At 37.1% G+C, this 17367-nt stretch overlaps 1 protein-coding gene across 1 annotated transcript; it reads left to right on the forward strand.

Annotated features, from left to right (window-relative positions):
- The first annotated feature begins 12548 nt into the window (after nucleotides 1-12548).
- On the forward strand, nucleotides 12549-17352 carry FABP4 (fatty acid binding protein 4). The gene is given in 4 exon segments (NM_001002817.1): nucleotides 12549-12691; nucleotides 15318-15490; nucleotides 16327-16428; nucleotides 16900-17352. Coding segments are annotated over 4 exon segments (399 nt in total). The 5' UTR covers nucleotides 12549-12618; the 3' UTR covers nucleotides 16951-17352.
- Nucleotides 17353-17367: the final 15 nt, after the last annotated feature.

Below are 17367 nucleotides of genomic sequence, written 5' to 3' on the forward strand. Positions count from 1 at the left end.
ATTATTAAAATGATTTCTCTGGGAGCAGGGGGAAGAGATGAGAGAAATCCTTGAAAAAAAATCAAACCATGTCAAAGTAACTCATGATTCTTCACACATACACTAATGGTTAATTCACTCAGAAATAATCAAGGGGTTGATTTTATTTGTATGAGTTGAAACTGTTGCTACCTTGAGGTTTTCATTTACCAATATCTGACACTAGTAGCAATTTTTAATACTAGTTCAAAGGAGGTTTTCAGCATTTGTATTCATTGATATGCCTTTGAAGAGTGACTGATGCCTTTGTGTAGGCAAAACAATTCTTCTTGGTTGAATCCTTGCTCTCTACAGTACTAATGATCAGGAGGCAGCCTCATGGTTTACACAACAATGGGGGATGGGGGAAGGTTAACAAAAGGGCACGTGGTCCCGAAGGTGCATCCTTAGGCATGGAGTTCAAAATGTTAGGAAACACGATCTGCACTTTCCTAAATTTTAAATCAAATTTTACACTAGAGTTTTCTCTCTGTTTCTATGTTAAAGGAACTCCAACACTGTTTAAATGCACTTTTTTAATATAGCATTTTTTATTACTCAATTACTTTTATAGTTGTACAATGATCATCACAACCAAATTTTATAGCATTTCTAAATGCACCTTTGGTTATCGTCATGTATTTGTTGCAGATTTGCACTTAATTTGATTGGGATTCCTAGTCTATTTCTCTGACTGATAAATCAACTCATGCAACACAGTCTTTAATCTGTGTAAGGCAATCTCTAATATCTATATATTAAAGGGAATAAGCATTCCAAGAGAATTATAATCACAATTTTTTTTATGGCCTCATTCCTGACATATGAAGTTCTCAGGCCAGGGATTGAATCCAAGCTGCAGCTGCAGCAATTCCAGATCCTTTAACTTACTGTGCTGGGACCAGGATTTAACTTGCACTTCTGCAGCAATGTGAGTGGCTGCAGTTGAATTCTTAACCCACTGTGCCACAGCAGGAACTCTCAAAATCAGTTTTTTTTTAATCCAAGAATAATAGAATATTTCAAACATGCTTTCTGAACATACTAATAAAGAAAATTACCTTCATTGGGAACTATAAGAGCAAATTCTCAACCACCCAGATATCACAAAGGGAAAAACTATATTTTGTGAGGTCCTAATTGGTTTTGAAAGAATAGTTCTGACTAAAACATAGTCACTGTGATTTTCCTGCCTCATTATTCTGAAAACAGGTGAAAATATACATTTAAAGGATGGGTGCTCCACCTCTCTCAAAGTGGAAAAGGTCCAACCATCTCCTTTAAGCCTTCTGAAGAGATGTTGCTTCAATGTCTTACACTTTTTCTTTTTTTTTAAGCAGAAGAGCATACACACTGTTTGTCCATAATGTTGTTCATTTTTTCATCTAATTCGTTTGCCTTTTCTAAGCCAGGCCCTTGATGATCATGGTTAGTTAGTCTCATACTCAAGTTTGAGTTCTGCTGTCTACTCACCTTGGGCCCATCATGACTATTCCAAATGATAAATCCCATTAATTTCAAGCCCTATTTTAAGCCAGTTCCACTGGGAAGAAAGAGATAATATCATTTATTCTTGGTAGGAGTTTAAAGGGCATAACTTCTTTGGGGGGAGGCAATTCAATAATATGAATCAACATTTAAAATGCTCATACTCGATGGTCCTTCAACTCTACCTGTAGGCATTTACTCTACAGGAATATTAATGTAGGTAGACAAAGATACATATATACCAGTTTGTTCACTAAATTTTTTTAACAACAAAAAGTGGAAGTATTGGTTAAAATATGGCACATATTTAAATGGAATACTTGGAAGCAATATTTAAAAATGAGATGTCTTTATATTCATTGACATGAAGAGATGACTGTGGTATATTACTAAGTGAAGACTAAAGTTATGGAAGAGCATGTGTTTTCAAAGTCTTGGCATATTATCCAATTTCTTTTTTTTTTTTTTTTTTTTTTTTGTCTTTTTGCCATTTCTTGGGCTGCTCCCACAGGCTGTGGATCTAATCGGAGCTGTAGCTGCCAGCCTTCACCAGAACCACAGCAACACGGGATCTGAGCCTTGTCTGTAACCTACACCACAGCTCATGGCAATGCTGGATCCTTGACCCACTGAGCGAGGCCAGGGATCGAACCCGCAACCTCATGGTTCTTAGTCGCATTCATTAACCACTGAGCCACGACGGGAACTCCATATCCAATTTCTTTAGTAAAAATTCATATTCACATTCCATGTGTTTGCATGTGTCTAGACTGAAAGAATATTCACTGAATCAGTAAAGGTGGTGATCTGGAGAATGGAATAATTTCTTTCTCCTCTATATCTATAATGTTTGCATTTTTAATAATCAAGCACTTATTAATTTTTAAACAAACATTAAATATTTCCATTTGGGGAGGAAAATTTATCCCAACAAAAGGAAGGGAGCGTTGACACAGTATCATGTTAATGGTACCATGTTCTTGAGAAAAAAGAAATTTCTTGTTCTGAATCATGGATATCAAGAAAACTCCTTTTGAATTTCATGAATTTCTTTATTATTATTATTATTACTACTATAAGTACTAGCTGCCACCTGTCAAGTTAGGTGTATGCTAGGCAACAAGTGCAAGTATGTTATGCTAAGCAACATAGAAAATATCTGACATTTAAGAGCACTAATTTAAACAATACCATCAAACATAGCTTCCCAATTTTACAGATGAGAAAGCTGAGTGTCATAGAAATTAACTGGCTGGCCAAAGGTCACAAGCTAGTGAATAGTGGAAACAGGATTTCAACATGTCTTAACTCCAGAGCTCATGGATCTTTCTTTTATCAAACACAGTTATTAAGGCAACCACAAAAATGTCACAAGTATCTTAGTGTTCACTGAATAAAATTTTTGACAAAGTGAAGACATTATAAAGAATGATAGTGTCTTTTATAGCATAAAAATCATTATCAAGAATCTTGTAGCAAGGGTAATCATATCTAGATTTGGAGAATCTTGGCAAACCCCTGAATAAGTGCAGGAATGTACATTTCACCCAGTGAGAGAGGGAAGTTAACACCCAGATGGCAAATAAAGTTCACAGATGCTTGACATTTGTGCTTTCTTACTCGATCAGAGTTCACTGGAGGGAAGTCCCACAGCAAAAGTGCCTCCCAGAAGGCCTACTTAGCGTTTCCTTGTAACCAAAATCGTACTTGGATGAGCAGAACAAAATCGTTTTGAGTCTGTATTAGCACCAAGTCTCACAGTTAGTGCCTATTGTGGCAACTGCTACCATCTAATCTTTTCATTCCAGCACATCCTTCTCATTTGTCTACAACCACAGGCTGTGCACGTATTCATCCTAAGCATGCAATCAATCTCTTTCTCTACCCCTCTTCTCCTTCTTTTTATTCTTTTCTCCCTTTTGTATTCCTCCTCCCTGGCTTCTTTTTACTTCTCTCTCAAACATTATTTCCAAAATAATGTTTCCTATTATACACCCAAAACTATGCCAACTGCTGGCCAGAATCACTCTGGATACACATCCTTCCTTTTCAAGAAGCTCAAAATTCTCATATGCCTTCCCTGCTCATTTTACTCATTCTTGTGCCAGAGCATCAGTCACAAAGACTGGTACTTATTAGACATGCAATGAATACATAGCTGACTATCTGCCTGTAACTCTGTTTATTTAGTTTAAAACTCAATATGTGGACAATTTAAAAAGCATATAGAATCTAGCTGGGCTGAGACTGGCAAAAGTGAGAATATGAACAGAAGTTTAGAAGAGACAGAGTGTGATGGTCATTCTTTGTGAATTGAAAAGCATTCTTATAAGCATAAGTAGCAGTTGGCGTAATTACTACAGCTTCAAGGGTCCAGACTGGTTCTTCTGCTCTATGGTATACCCCAACCCTAAAAATTTCCCCTTGATTCTGTCACAAACCATTTTGAGGGGTTAATCAGAATCTTTTTAAAAGACGTAAATACTTCTAGTAATATTATGATATTATCTGTCACTTATATCTTAATATGATCTAAATCAATCTAATCGATTTCCTCCTAATTCAACAATGAGCTCTAAAAACGCTGTTACCCAGGGTGCCAAGCCTGAGTATTTAAGGGTGAATAAACTATAATCCCTACCCCCAAAGAACTCACAGCCAGAAGAGAACAAACTTGGGTGTGTGTACGTGTGTTTCTGTCTGTCCTCCTGAACATTTTCTTGGTGACGTCTTCCGATTCATTTGTACATTCCTTTCTGGTTTTCCCAGTTAATATTTTCATTTTTGCCTAGAGTCAGTTCTTCATCATGATGCTTGCTTTATCAAATAAAGACAAAGTAGGGCACACTCTACATTCAGAAAGTGCTTTGCTAGCTCTTTAGTTGGTTCCTACTTAACGCCTACCAGACTATGGATGAAGAATGCCTTTTATGAGTAAGAGGGCAAGTGAGGAAGTTATGCAACATGCTTGAAGCCACAACACAAGCCTGTAATTAACCACTACTTTTTTAATTGACCCATAGCCTACTGGCTTACTCACTCTTTCCAAAACCACCATTTTGAAGTCAGACTGGATGATCGATCACTATGAACATGTGTTCAATGAATGGTATACAAACTAATATAGGGGTACCTTTATGTTGCCTCTATGTAAAATAATGTAAGACCTAGGAAATATAAAACAAATTTCATCTGAGATGTTCCCAGCAGTTTGTAGGGGGAGAGAATCAAGTGATGCTTGCCTAAATTTCCTGTCAGAATTTCATCTTAGAACTCTTGACAAACCCCAAAATGTTGGTAATGATATGCATTCATATAGAAACTTTGTTTCAATAAAAAAAGAGCCTTGGCATGACCTCTTTCTTAACCTACCACCCACATGCTGTGAAAACACTCCCTCTCATCAGGGCTTTGTCCCTACTCTTTATTATCCAGTGATTGGGTATGTTTCCTCTTCAACTTAAAAATTTTCAGAGAAAATACCCTCATTTCCTCCAAAAGAAATAAACACAGGCAAAGGTCAGAGGGATGCATTCCATGGAAGCTGTCCATTGTAGAGCAAAGTGCAAGACAGTTGGCCCAAACCAGAGAGTGCCGGTCCCATCCCCATCAGCACTGAGGATTAGGGATTACATCCCCCATTCCCACATTTCCCAGCAAAGCAAGACTCTGTGCACTGAAGACCCCTTCCCACAGCTCTGAGGAAAGGGCTTTGTATGTGCATTTGAATGTTATATTTGAATATTTGTGAACAAAAGCATAGTCTTCCCTATGGGAATTACTTTCCTAAACAGTCGTTATTTTCTCCCATGTACCTTGTTTATGGAGACCAGGCTCCTCCAGAAGAAAGAGCCTCCCATACCCCTCCTATAGCATTTCTCAATTTCTTCCACCACCCTTCCACTATCTCATTGTCATTGCTTTTGCTCAGCCCCTTGCCATCTCTTAACTATTGCCTTGTAAGGAGATTTACATCTGCCTACTCCACTCTTTATAATATACCCTTTCTAGTGCCGCTATATCTTTGCAAAACTCATATTTGAGGTTTGTTGGTTCAAAATTCATAAACAAGCATGAAACATGATTTCTCATTCCTTTTGTTCATTAATACATTAATCCAGCAAATATTTGGTGAATGAGTAAGGTTCTAGAAACTTTAAGTTAGAGATGGGATACAGTTCAGGATGGAGAAGGGAGGTTAGGACAGAGGGAGGACTGGGAATGAGATGAAAGTGTTACTCATCTTTTACACATCGTATGCTAATAAAAATGCTAAATGTGTAAAAAAAATTTAGGAGAGCATCAAGAACCGCTTGTGCAAAAAAAAAATAATTCATATAAGATGCTTGTCAAAGCAAAATATATAAAAAGATTTTATATTGTAGTATGTTTTTTTCCCAGGATGGTAACTAGAATGAGAAATTGGATCACTGAAGAAAGACAAAAATCATGTGTTATTTATTATTACATTTCTGCACCATACCTAGCATAGCGCCTTGGACATAGCAGATTTGAAAAAAAAAAATGTGAAAATATTCGTCATTGGGAGCTTTATGTAATGGAACTAGGTTAAGTCTGAATTCTCTTCATTAAAACAAAGGGAAAATAGTCTTTTTTTTTTCCCCCCTTTGCCATGCCCACAGCATGCGGTAGGGTTAGAGATCAAACCTGCACTACAGCAGTGACAATGCTGGATTCTTAACACACTGATATTCTTTAAAGAGTGTTGAACACAAGGTTGCATAACATTAATTTTTTTTAGTGTGATCCTCTTTATCATATACCACTTTCCTCACTTCCAATCCATTGGATGCTGGGGTGAAAGATGATGGTTATTAGGTCAGGGAACATTCTACCTTATTTATACAGCAAGAGAAAGTCTTAGGGGTTGAGATGAAGATATATTATGCAGGAACTATTTCTCATATTCCCAGTTATACTGCAGAGCAGATACAGAAAATATGAGGTATGGGCTTCTGCTTTAAATTTCTAGACAACCGATTGTCTAGAAAGAATTCTCTACCTTACATGATACATAACTTAGTGGACTTGTGCATGGAAAGAATATCAGCACTCCGCAGGATTGCCTATATGTTTGGAACAAAAAAATGAGCTGCTCTTAAAGACAACCTCTCTTCAAGTAAGTAATTCTGTTAACCTTATTTTGTTACTCCACATAACTGATAACATGAAATTCCTTCATGTAAACTCAATTACTTTCTCACATTTTAATTCTTTCATTGCCAAGACCCTTCATTGTGGGGTTACTACTATTTTTTTTTAATATGCAATCATTACAGGAGCTAGTGGTTGTTTCTAGAAAATCTCAACTCTGCTGTTGATCAGGCACCCAACAATGATCAGACACTAAATATGTTGACATATGGACATGAAGATACTAGCCTGCAGAAATGTTCTTGCAGTATTTTTACAGAAAATTTTGCTGAATTCTCACTAGCCTACCTAACTAGGATTTCCTTTATGAATTTTATTGAATATTTGATTACTTGATACTCATCAGTGAAAAACCTAGATGAAAGCCCCTTCCTTAAGGGACTTTAGATTCTGATCGCCAAGAACATATATCTATACTTTTGTCATGGTTTACAGGAATATATATCTATACATTTGTCATCGTTTCTATTGGTGGTCTTGTTTGAGTAAACTTCTCATTAACAAGTTATGGAACCAGAAACTCCTGTTATTCTCTGTGTCTGGAACATTCTTTTCTCTGGTCTTTCCATAGCTGTCGTCTTCTCATTACTCAAGTGTCAGACCAGTTGTCCACCTCCTTTGACTGATCTTCTTGGACTGCAATGTCCAGTGGTCATTAGCTCAGATTACTCTGCTTTGTTTTCTATAAAACACACACTTAGGTTGGTTTATTTACTTATATCTTTGTATATTATTTTCTCCAATACTAGACTGTAAGCTCCATGATGGCAAGCAAGAGCCTGCTGTGGCTTGCCCATGATTGAATCTCTGGTGGCTAGCAAATTGCATATGATTCATGCTGAATAAACAAATGAACCTTGGTGTCATGGTATTCTAAAAGAGCACTGCCCAATAGAAACATAACATGAGCTACATATGTAATCTACAATTTTCTTACAGGCACACTAAGAAATAAGAAAATAAACAGGTGAAATTAATTTTAGTAATATATTTTATTTAACCCAATATTTCTAAAATGTTGTTATTTCAACATATAAGCAATGTAAGAAAAACATAAAAAAATTTTTGAGAAAAATTTATAGCTGAAAAGATAGACTCATAATCAAATTCTTATACATCTATTTAAAAGTTCTGCAATAACTTAATCAAGATCTTTCTTAAATTTTAGTTAAAATTAAGTGAAATACATCAACATCATGAATATTTTCTCAGGTCAGTCTCCCAAAGCAATAGAAATTAGAGCAAAAATAAACCCATGGGACCTCATCAAACTGAAAAGCTTTTGCACAGCAAAGGAAACCAAAAAGAAAACCAAAAGACAACTTACAGAATGGGAGAAAATAGTTTCAAATGATGCAACCGACAAGGGCTTAATCTCTAGAATATATAAGCAACTTATACAACCCAACAGCAAAAAAGCCAATCAATCAATGGAAAAATGGGCAAAAGACCTGAATAGACATTTCTCCAAGGAAGATATACAGATGGCCAGCAAACACATGAAAAAATGCTCAACATCACTGTTATAAGAGAAATGCAAATCAAAACTACCATGAGATACCACCTCACCCCAGTCAGAATGGCCATCATTAAGAAGTCCACAAATAACAAGTGCTGGAGGGGCTGTGGAGAAAAAGGAACCCTCCTGCACTGTTGGTGGGAATGTAAACTGGTACAGCCTCTATGGAGAACAGTTTGGAGATACCTTAGAAATCTATACATAGAACTTCCATATGACCCCGCAATCCCACTCTTGGGCATATATCCAGACAAAACTCTCCTTAAAAGAGACACATGCACCCGCATGTTCATAGCAGCACTATTCACAATAGCCAGGACATGGAAACAACCCAAATGTCCATCGACAGATGATTGGATTCGGAAGATGGGGTATATATACACAATGGAATACTACTCAGCCATAAAAAAGAATGCCATAATGCCATTTGCAGCAACATGGATGGAACTAGAGAATCTCATACTGAGTGAAATGAGCCAGAAAGACAAAGATAAACACCATATGATATCACTTATAACTGGAATCTAATATCCAGCACAGATGAACATCTCCTCAGAAAAGAAAATCATGGACTTGGAGAAGAGACTTGTGGCTGCCTGATGGGAGGGGGAGGGAGTGGGAGGGATCGGGAGTTTGGGCTTATCAGACACAACTGAGAATAGATTTGCAGGAGTTCCCGTCGTGGCGCAGTGGTTAACGAATCTGACTAGGAACCATGAGGTTGCGGGTTTGGTCCCTGCCCTTGCTCAGTGGGTTAAGGATCCGGCGTTGCCGTGAGCTGTGGTGTAGGTTGCAGACACGGCTCTGATCCCGTGTTGCTGTGGCTCTGGCGTAGGCTGATGGCTACAGCTCCGATTCGACCCCTAGCCTGGGAACCTCCATATGCCACAGGAGCAGCCCAAAGAAATAGCAAAGACAAAAAAAAAAAAAAGAATAGATTTACAAGGAGATCCTGCTGAATAGCATTGAGAACTTTGTCTAGATACTCATGTTGCAACAGAACAAAGGGTGGGGAAAAAATGTAATTGTAATGTATACATGTAAGGATAACTTGATCCCCTTGCTGTACAGTGGGAAAATTAAAAAAAAATTAAAAAAAAAATAAAATAAAAGAAAGCATAAAAAAATTAAGTGAAATAAAAATTTAAGGTCTCAGTTACACTAGCATGTCTCAAGTATTTGAGAGCCACATGTGATTAGAAACTACAGTATTGAATAGCCCATCTCTAAAAAAATGTTTAAATAGCAGTCTCACAATACACACATGTTCAATGTGATGATCATTTGAAAATCTGTCTGAAGCAGTTTGTTATTAAAAGTAAAGAACCAGCATATATTTTGAAAAATAAACCATTATTTACAGACTGTGAAAAAATATTTACAAAAACCACATTGGAAAGAAGACTGTTATCCAAAATGTACAAAGAGCTCTTCAAACTAAAAAATAAGAAACAACATAATTGAAAAAATGGTCTATGGACTTTAATGGACACCTCACCAAAGAGGATATACAGGTGGCCAATATGCATATGAAAAGATGTTCCACATTATGTCATCAGGAAAATGCAAACTGAAACAATGAGATAGCACCAGTTAAAATGGCCAAAATTACAACATTGACAACATCAAGTGCTGCTGAGGATGTGAAGCAACAGAACACTCATTCATTTCTACTGGGAATGTAAAATAGTGCTGCCCATTTGGAAGCCAGTGCGATGGTTTCTTACAGAACTAAATATTCTCGTACCCCATCATGCTTCTTGGTATTTACCCAAAGAAAGTAAAAACTATCTCCACCCAAACACCTGCATGTGGAAGTTCCCACTGTGGTGCAATGGGATGGGCAGTGCTTTGGAGCACTGGGATGCACCTTCAATCCCTGGCCCAATACAATGGGTTAAGGATCTGGAGTTGCTACAGATGCAGATTAGGCTGCAATGGCGGGTTGGATCTGATCCCTGGCTTAGGGACTTCATATGCCTAGGGGTGGCCAAAAAAACCAAAAGGACCCCCAAACAAACAAACAAACAAACAGAAAACCCTGCATGTGGATGTTTACAGCAGATTTATTGATAATCGCTAGACCTTGGAAACCACCACAATGGCCCCAATAGTTGAATATATGAATAAACTGTAGTACCTTCAGACAATGGAATATTCTTCACTGTTAAAAACGAAATGAACTCTTAAGCCATGAAGAAACATGGAGGAAACTTAAATGCATATTACTAAGTGAAAAAAGCCAATCTGACAAGGCTACTACACACTGTATGCTCCCAATTATATGAAAAAGCAGAACTATGGAGAGAGTAAAAATGGCAGTGGTTTGATGGGGTTGAGAGCAGGAGTGTGGGAGAGAGATGAACAGGCAAAGCACAGTGGATTCTTAAGGCAGTAAAAATACTCTGTATGATGTTATAAGGATGCACATATGTCATTATACTTTTGTCCAAATACATAGAGAATACAACATCAAGAGCGAACTCTAAAGTAAAATATGGACTTTGGGAGATTGTGATGTGCTGGTGTAGGTTCATCATTAGGAAAAAATGCACCATTCCAGTGAGTGATGTTGATAATAGGAGAGACTATGCTTGTGTCAGGGCAGGGTGTATATGAGATATCTCTGTACTTCCTCTCACGTTTTTTGTAAACTTAAAACTTCTTTAAAAACAATTGTCTTAGAACATAAGCTAAAAACCAAGCAAACAAAAAATAAAAGCCATTATTAGTTTAGAACATTGTTATCCCTGGATGAAGACTGATCATTTTTCTTTCCTATCTTTCTTTCTTTCTTTTCTTTTTTCCCCTGCTTTTTTAGGGCTTCTCCTGCAGCATATGGAAGTTCCCAGGCTAGGGGTCAAATCAGAGCCACAGCTTGGCCTACACCACAGCCACAACAATGTGGGGTCCGAGCCGTGTCTGTGACCTACACCCCGGCTCCTGGCAACACCGGATTCTTAAGCAACTGAGTGAGGCCAGGGATCAAACATGAGTCCTCATGGTTACTAGTCAGGTTTGTTACTGTTGAACCGTAATGGGAACTCCCCATTTTTATTTTCTTGTTCAATGAATATATAATAACAAAAGCCCATGGGGAAACGTACACCACCCACAGTCTATATCTCTAAGCAACAGTCCTGAGTGAGCAAACATATGTTACTGTGCCATTAACATATGCAACACTTAAAATTACTACTATAACATGACTTTATCAATTTTTCATAGCAACTTGCTTTCCTCCAGAAAATCCTGTGGTTTACAGAAGGCTCTGTCTCAAATATTTCTGGGAAGATTTCAGGATACTGACAAATCAATTCTTTGATGCAGATACTGCTCAGTTGAATACATGGTGTAGAGATTCACCACTCTGTAATATTTTAATTTGTTTTTTTTCTTTCCTGAAATTTGGGTACATTTATGTGAATATCTCCCATCATTCTGGTACAGGGAAGGAAGTGGGGGAGGGGGCTGAAATACATAATTATTTTAGAAAAGCATCCTCAGGAATACTTCACCATGTGAGAGAAAGAAATTAGATTTTGATGGCTTGTGACCAAACCACTTCTGATTATTTTTAAGGAAAGCAACACCATTGAGCTCTGGATAAATTTAGAGCTTATGATATAGTTCAGGAATTGGATGAATTTTCTCAGTATGGGAAGTATGTTTTGGACTGGGGTCTATTTTTTTAAGGGGTCCGTGAAAAGCAACATCATCCTCTCATTGAGGTTTAATTATCATTATTAATTAAATCTACTGTCCAGATCACAGTGGATAATTGGATTTACTCTTTTTTTTTTTTTTAAATCCATCCCAAATATTTGAAATGAGAAGCTTCGGTTACTTTGAAATGCCATTACTCATTTTGTTTTAATTGCCAGGTAATTCTTAAGATAAAACTGTTCCCCAAAGCCTCTGCAAATAACTTAATATTCAAGGTAATTCTTACATTCCTCAATTCTAACGAACCACACAATTGTAATTTTAATAAAGACTTCAGAAAAGGGAGTCAAAATTTACCCCATGATAATAAGCCTGCTCTACTCCACACTGGGATAAATATGTATGAAAATAATAGGAGGAAATTCAATGCGCCGAACACTAAATGGTCAGAACGAAAATGTTTAAAATATTTTCTTAACGGCTAAAAATAAGTTGTACTCTAAGTCCAATGACCCGTTGCCAGGGAGAACCAAAGTTGAGAAATTTCTATTAAAAACATGACTCAGAAGAAAAACTGCAGAGGCTAGTAATGGTGGAAATGATATGATATTGTTCCTAATTGGTTACTCCTAAGATCACATGTTCTGGGCATCTTTAAAAGGAAGTTATCTGGACTGAAGAGAGTCATTGCACCTTCCTGAAGGTTACGGCTTCTTTCTCACCTTGAAGAATAATCCTAGAGTGCTCACAAAATGTGTGATGCATTTGTAGGTACCTGGAAACTTGTCTCCAGTGAAAACTTTGATGATTACATGAAAGAAGTGGGTAAGGAAATACATTATGGGATAGCTGGATTTACAAGTTTTTCTCTGGGGAAGAGTAATTTATGGCTGTTTTTCACTCTGGAAGCACCAGCCAGACATGAAGTACTGCTTTTTGTATAGAGACTATAAAGTAACAACTGAGAATCACTTGTTTCTAGAAACATTCTAGACCAAAGTCACAACTAATGCTTCCTTAAAGGTGAACTGATATGAAAAAGGATATAAATGAATTGTTATAATGTGCAGAAATGACAAGATTTTATTTGATTGCTAAACCTGGGTATCTTTGGCTTACTTGGCTCTTTGCTTCTTGTTCTTTCATTCCTTTTGCATATAAACTAAGCAGTAACTTGGAAATAAAACTATATTTGCTTCTTAGCATGCAGTATTTTCCACTGGAAACTGAAAGCATTGTATCTGTCATCTTAATGTAATTTTTTGAGTAACATATGTTAACCAATTATTTGATTGTTTTAAGGTCAATCTATTAAAGTGTGTGACTATCTAAGGGGAGAACAAAATCTTAATTTCAGAAAATATGTTCCTTAAAGATCTGAAGTATTTGACTAAAAATTACATGAGATGGCATAGTATTGTTGATAATGGAGGCTTTCGGGTTTTGAGACTCTGTTGACATTGTTTGTGTGTTCCCCGATAGTGACAGAAGCAAAGCAAGGGAGAGGTGAGATATCTGTCACTCTGGTAGCCACCCTCATCATGAACAAGGTGTATCCAGGGGCTGAAAACTGGGGAGGGACTTTTTTTCACAATATCTTTAAGGGTTATGGCATACTCCCTAAATCTCAAGAGTTAAGCTTCTTCTAAACCTTATGGTGTATTTTTTTTTGTCTGTAACTACTGTTTTTCTTGTTTATAGGCAAGAGGGTAATCAGGGACTTTGGCACGAATGAGACCAAGCTTTCTAAAATAACAACTAGTTGTAATTCAATAAACAAATTAACATGTACTGATACAGATATGCCAGGATCTGAGATTATTGAACTGCTGATTTTTAGAAACATTTTACACTGTTAGTATTTGTATATAAATTTTAGACCATGCTGTTTTAAAATTATAAAGTGTTAATGATAATGAAAGACAAAAAGTTATGTCCTGAAATTAGCTGGTTTAATTGATTGCCTATGGTAAGCAGATATTGCCTTCATCAGCCAGATGAGGACAGAAGCAAAAAAGTGGAAAGTACGATTTTTCTAAGCTCGTCCCATCTGGAATCACACTCCACTCTGCATCCATTCACGACGCTGATTCATTCTGTCTTTGATGTCTTATTTTGTAGAAGAGCCAGGGCTTGATGGAGCAACATATTATCTTTCTACCTGTTCCCATTTTCAGACAAGGAGCTAAATCAGAGCTGCCATGGCTTGTTCTGCACAATATTCCCCTCCTTGATCCCTTCTATTTCTAAACTTTGGTATCTATTAGTAGCCTTTAGTCAAAGAAGCAGCTTAGATTTGTGCACATGTTTTCTTTTTTAATCCAACACATTTATGACAATCATAAATTTTGTATAACATAGGCAGTGTCAGCAAGGTAGTGCTCTCTGTGATGGGCTGTAAATTATTCATCCCATGCCTGTCACACATGCAAAATACATTCCTCTTCTTTTAAATAGAGGAGTTTTCCATTTAAGCGATTGGGAATCAAAGGATTAATTTCTAAACTTACTACAACAGTAATTTCTTAAATTTTAAAGTTTTCACAATCGATGCCTAAGTCCTCTTTAATATTTTCTATAATTTATTGGAAACAACCTTATTCTAAAGTGTAATGAATGTAGGAAATATTGTTTGGAAATGGTTTTGGGAAAATTAATCAAAATCTTCATTGCATGTAATTTGGAAAAAGCCAAGAAAACTAGACTTGGCAGAAAATGCCATGAAATGGGATTTTTGGATACCCCAACAGATTCATTTTTAATTGAGTAATTCTATATCAGGCCCCCAAAATACTACTGAGAATTCTTTCCTTGACTCAGGATTAGATCATTTTTGTTAACTAAGAAGCCAAGGTCAATGTGGCCCAAGTGTGTCATGAGCTGAGTGACAAGTGGTTGCCCTCATTGTTGAGATGGCCAGTTAATTGAGAGTGTAGCGGCTTTTGAAACATATGTTCCAGGAGAATCTTTGTACATATTCTTGTTCAAAAGTAACAATGAATCTCCTAAGAAGTTGTTTCTGAAACCCTGAGGGGGAAATTTAAAGAATGGACTTACATCGTATCATGCTTCAAGTGTTCTTTAAGTATTAGCCTACTTTATTTACCTGCAGAAGATGTTTAAATAAGACCTTTAAGAAACTCTCAGGAGACTTTCTCCCCCCCCCCCCCGTTTTTGGGGGTTTTTTTTGTTTTTGTTTTTTAGTCTCACCTGTGATATGTAGAAACTCTTGGGCCTGGGACTGAACTGGTGCCACAGTGGTGACAACACCAGATTCTTAACCTGCAGAGCCACAGGGGAACTCTTGAAGTCTTCCTCCTTTTATGCACATGTGCATCCATCTACACACACACACACACACACACACACACACACACACACACACATTCCTTCTTAGATAAAGATGTGAGAGAAAATTGTAAACTTGATCTTTTTCTTTTCCCAACTATAGGAGTGGGCTTTGCCACCAGGAAGGTGGCTGGCATGGCCAAACCCAACCTGATCATCACTGTGAATGGGGATATGATCACCATTAGATCAGAAAGTACCTTTAAAAATACTGAGATTGCCTTCAAATTGGGCCAGGAATTTGATGAAGTCACTGCAGATGACAGGAAAGTCAAGGTGAGGAATAAGGAACTAGAGCAGAGTAAATCCTGGTTCCTAAAAGACTGCTGCTTATAAGAAGCCACCTTGTAAAAGGAAGAAAATCACTCCTTCATAGACCAAAGATCCCTGACTTCTAGATCTGAACCATGTTGCCTAAGATTTAGTTGTTGAATTTTACCTCTTTTTATGAAGTTGTCCTTATTATTTCAAAAAATGACTGATGTAATTTATTTTTTGTCATACCAGTATTTGAAATGAATTAACATAACGGTGGTAGAAAACGCTTATAGAAGAGTGGGGGAAAGAGGGAAAAAAATCACCATAATACTACTACCTCAACATAAAATTATTATGTTATGTTCTTTCACAGTATTTTTTGTTTGTTTTTTTGTCTTTTTGCCTTTTCCAGGGCCGCTCCTGTGGCATATGGAGGTTCCCAGGCTAGGGGTCGAATCCGAGTTGTAGCCACCAGCCTTCACCAGAGCCATAGCAGCACGGGATCCGAGCCGCCTCTGCGACCTACACCACAGCTCACGGCAATGCCTGATCCTTAACCCACTGAGCAAGGCCAGGGATCGAACCTGCAACCTTATGGTTCCTAGTCGGATTCGTTAACCACTGAGCCACGATGGGAACTCCCACGGGTGTTTTTTCAAATGCATATTTGTGTACTATTATATCATGTGTAATTGTGTATGCTGTTGCTTTTGGTACTTAGTTTTTTCTCATTGAAATATTTTCTTATAATTTAGAATTATTAATGACCTCTAAATATTCCTCCAAATAAAGCTGCTCTATTTTTAAATTTTATTTTTCTCCACTATTGTAATCAATTTTTATTATGCCCGCAGAGCACCATAACCTTAGATGGAGGCGCCCTGGTACAGGTGCAGAAGTGGGATGGAAAGACAACCACCATAAACAGAAAAATAGTAGATGATAAGTTGGTGGTGGTGAGTATCTTCAAGCTACTTAGTTCTGGATTCTACTGCTAGGTCCTCTCATAATGATATATTCTACCCAGAGAAACAGATAATCACAATTGTAGTACAAAAGGTTTATTCTATTGAGACTATGGTTTCACTCAGGCAATTGCCCTTTATGCTTTTACGCTTAGCCCAGGCATACTATCACCCAGAAGCACCACCTAACCTCTTCCAATATGAACCATTTTGTACTGTGCATTTCTAATTATGTTTCCACTCAACATATAGATTGTAAGTTTCTCTGGGGGTGGGACTTACATCTTGATCTTTCAGTCTCCCTAGCTTATTACAATATGAGGCATAGGGAGGATCCCAGGACAAATATCTTTTGATGAATATTGTTTCCTTCCCACCATTGGAGAAGACAATTAGTAAATAACAACAACACACTAAGTGGCTTGGTCCTGAGGATTTACCAATCTTTATTTTTGTGTCTAGGAATGTATCATGAAAGGTGTCACGGCTACCAGAATTTATGAGAGAGCATAAGCCAAATTGTACAGAAGTTTGGATCGAACTCTACAACACTCTGTTGGATGTATTGTCCCGACATATGTTGTTATTTTCCACTAATTAGGAAGCAACTAATTTTCCCCCAGACTGATTTTGTTCAATATGCTTGTTAGTTAAATAAAACTTTTTAGATTTATAAGGCGATGTAATGATTTATTCATTGTGTTAGATAACTTCTTACTTATAACAGTGAAGAGACTAGAAAGATTGTATAATTTCTTTGTTTCCAGTAGAATATGATTTTTTAAATAATAATCCAAGGTGAAAAAATTAGTGTTTATGGATCTTCCATTATCTTAGGTATGAAATGATAAATATGTGCTATTACTGAATGTGAAGTCCTTCTTTAGCATAACTAGGATCAAGTAACTATCTCTCAGAGACCTAAGATAG

Source organism: Sus scrofa, chromosome 4 (genome assembly GCF_054392235.1).
Source record: "Sus scrofa isolate SSC_HxYL_T2T_F1_AM1 chromosome 4, Sscrofa_HxYL_maternal_Yorkshire_Landrace_v2.0, whole genome shotgun sequence".
Classification (NCBI taxonomy): Eukaryota; Metazoa; Chordata; class Mammalia; order Artiodactyla; family Suidae; genus Sus; species Sus scrofa.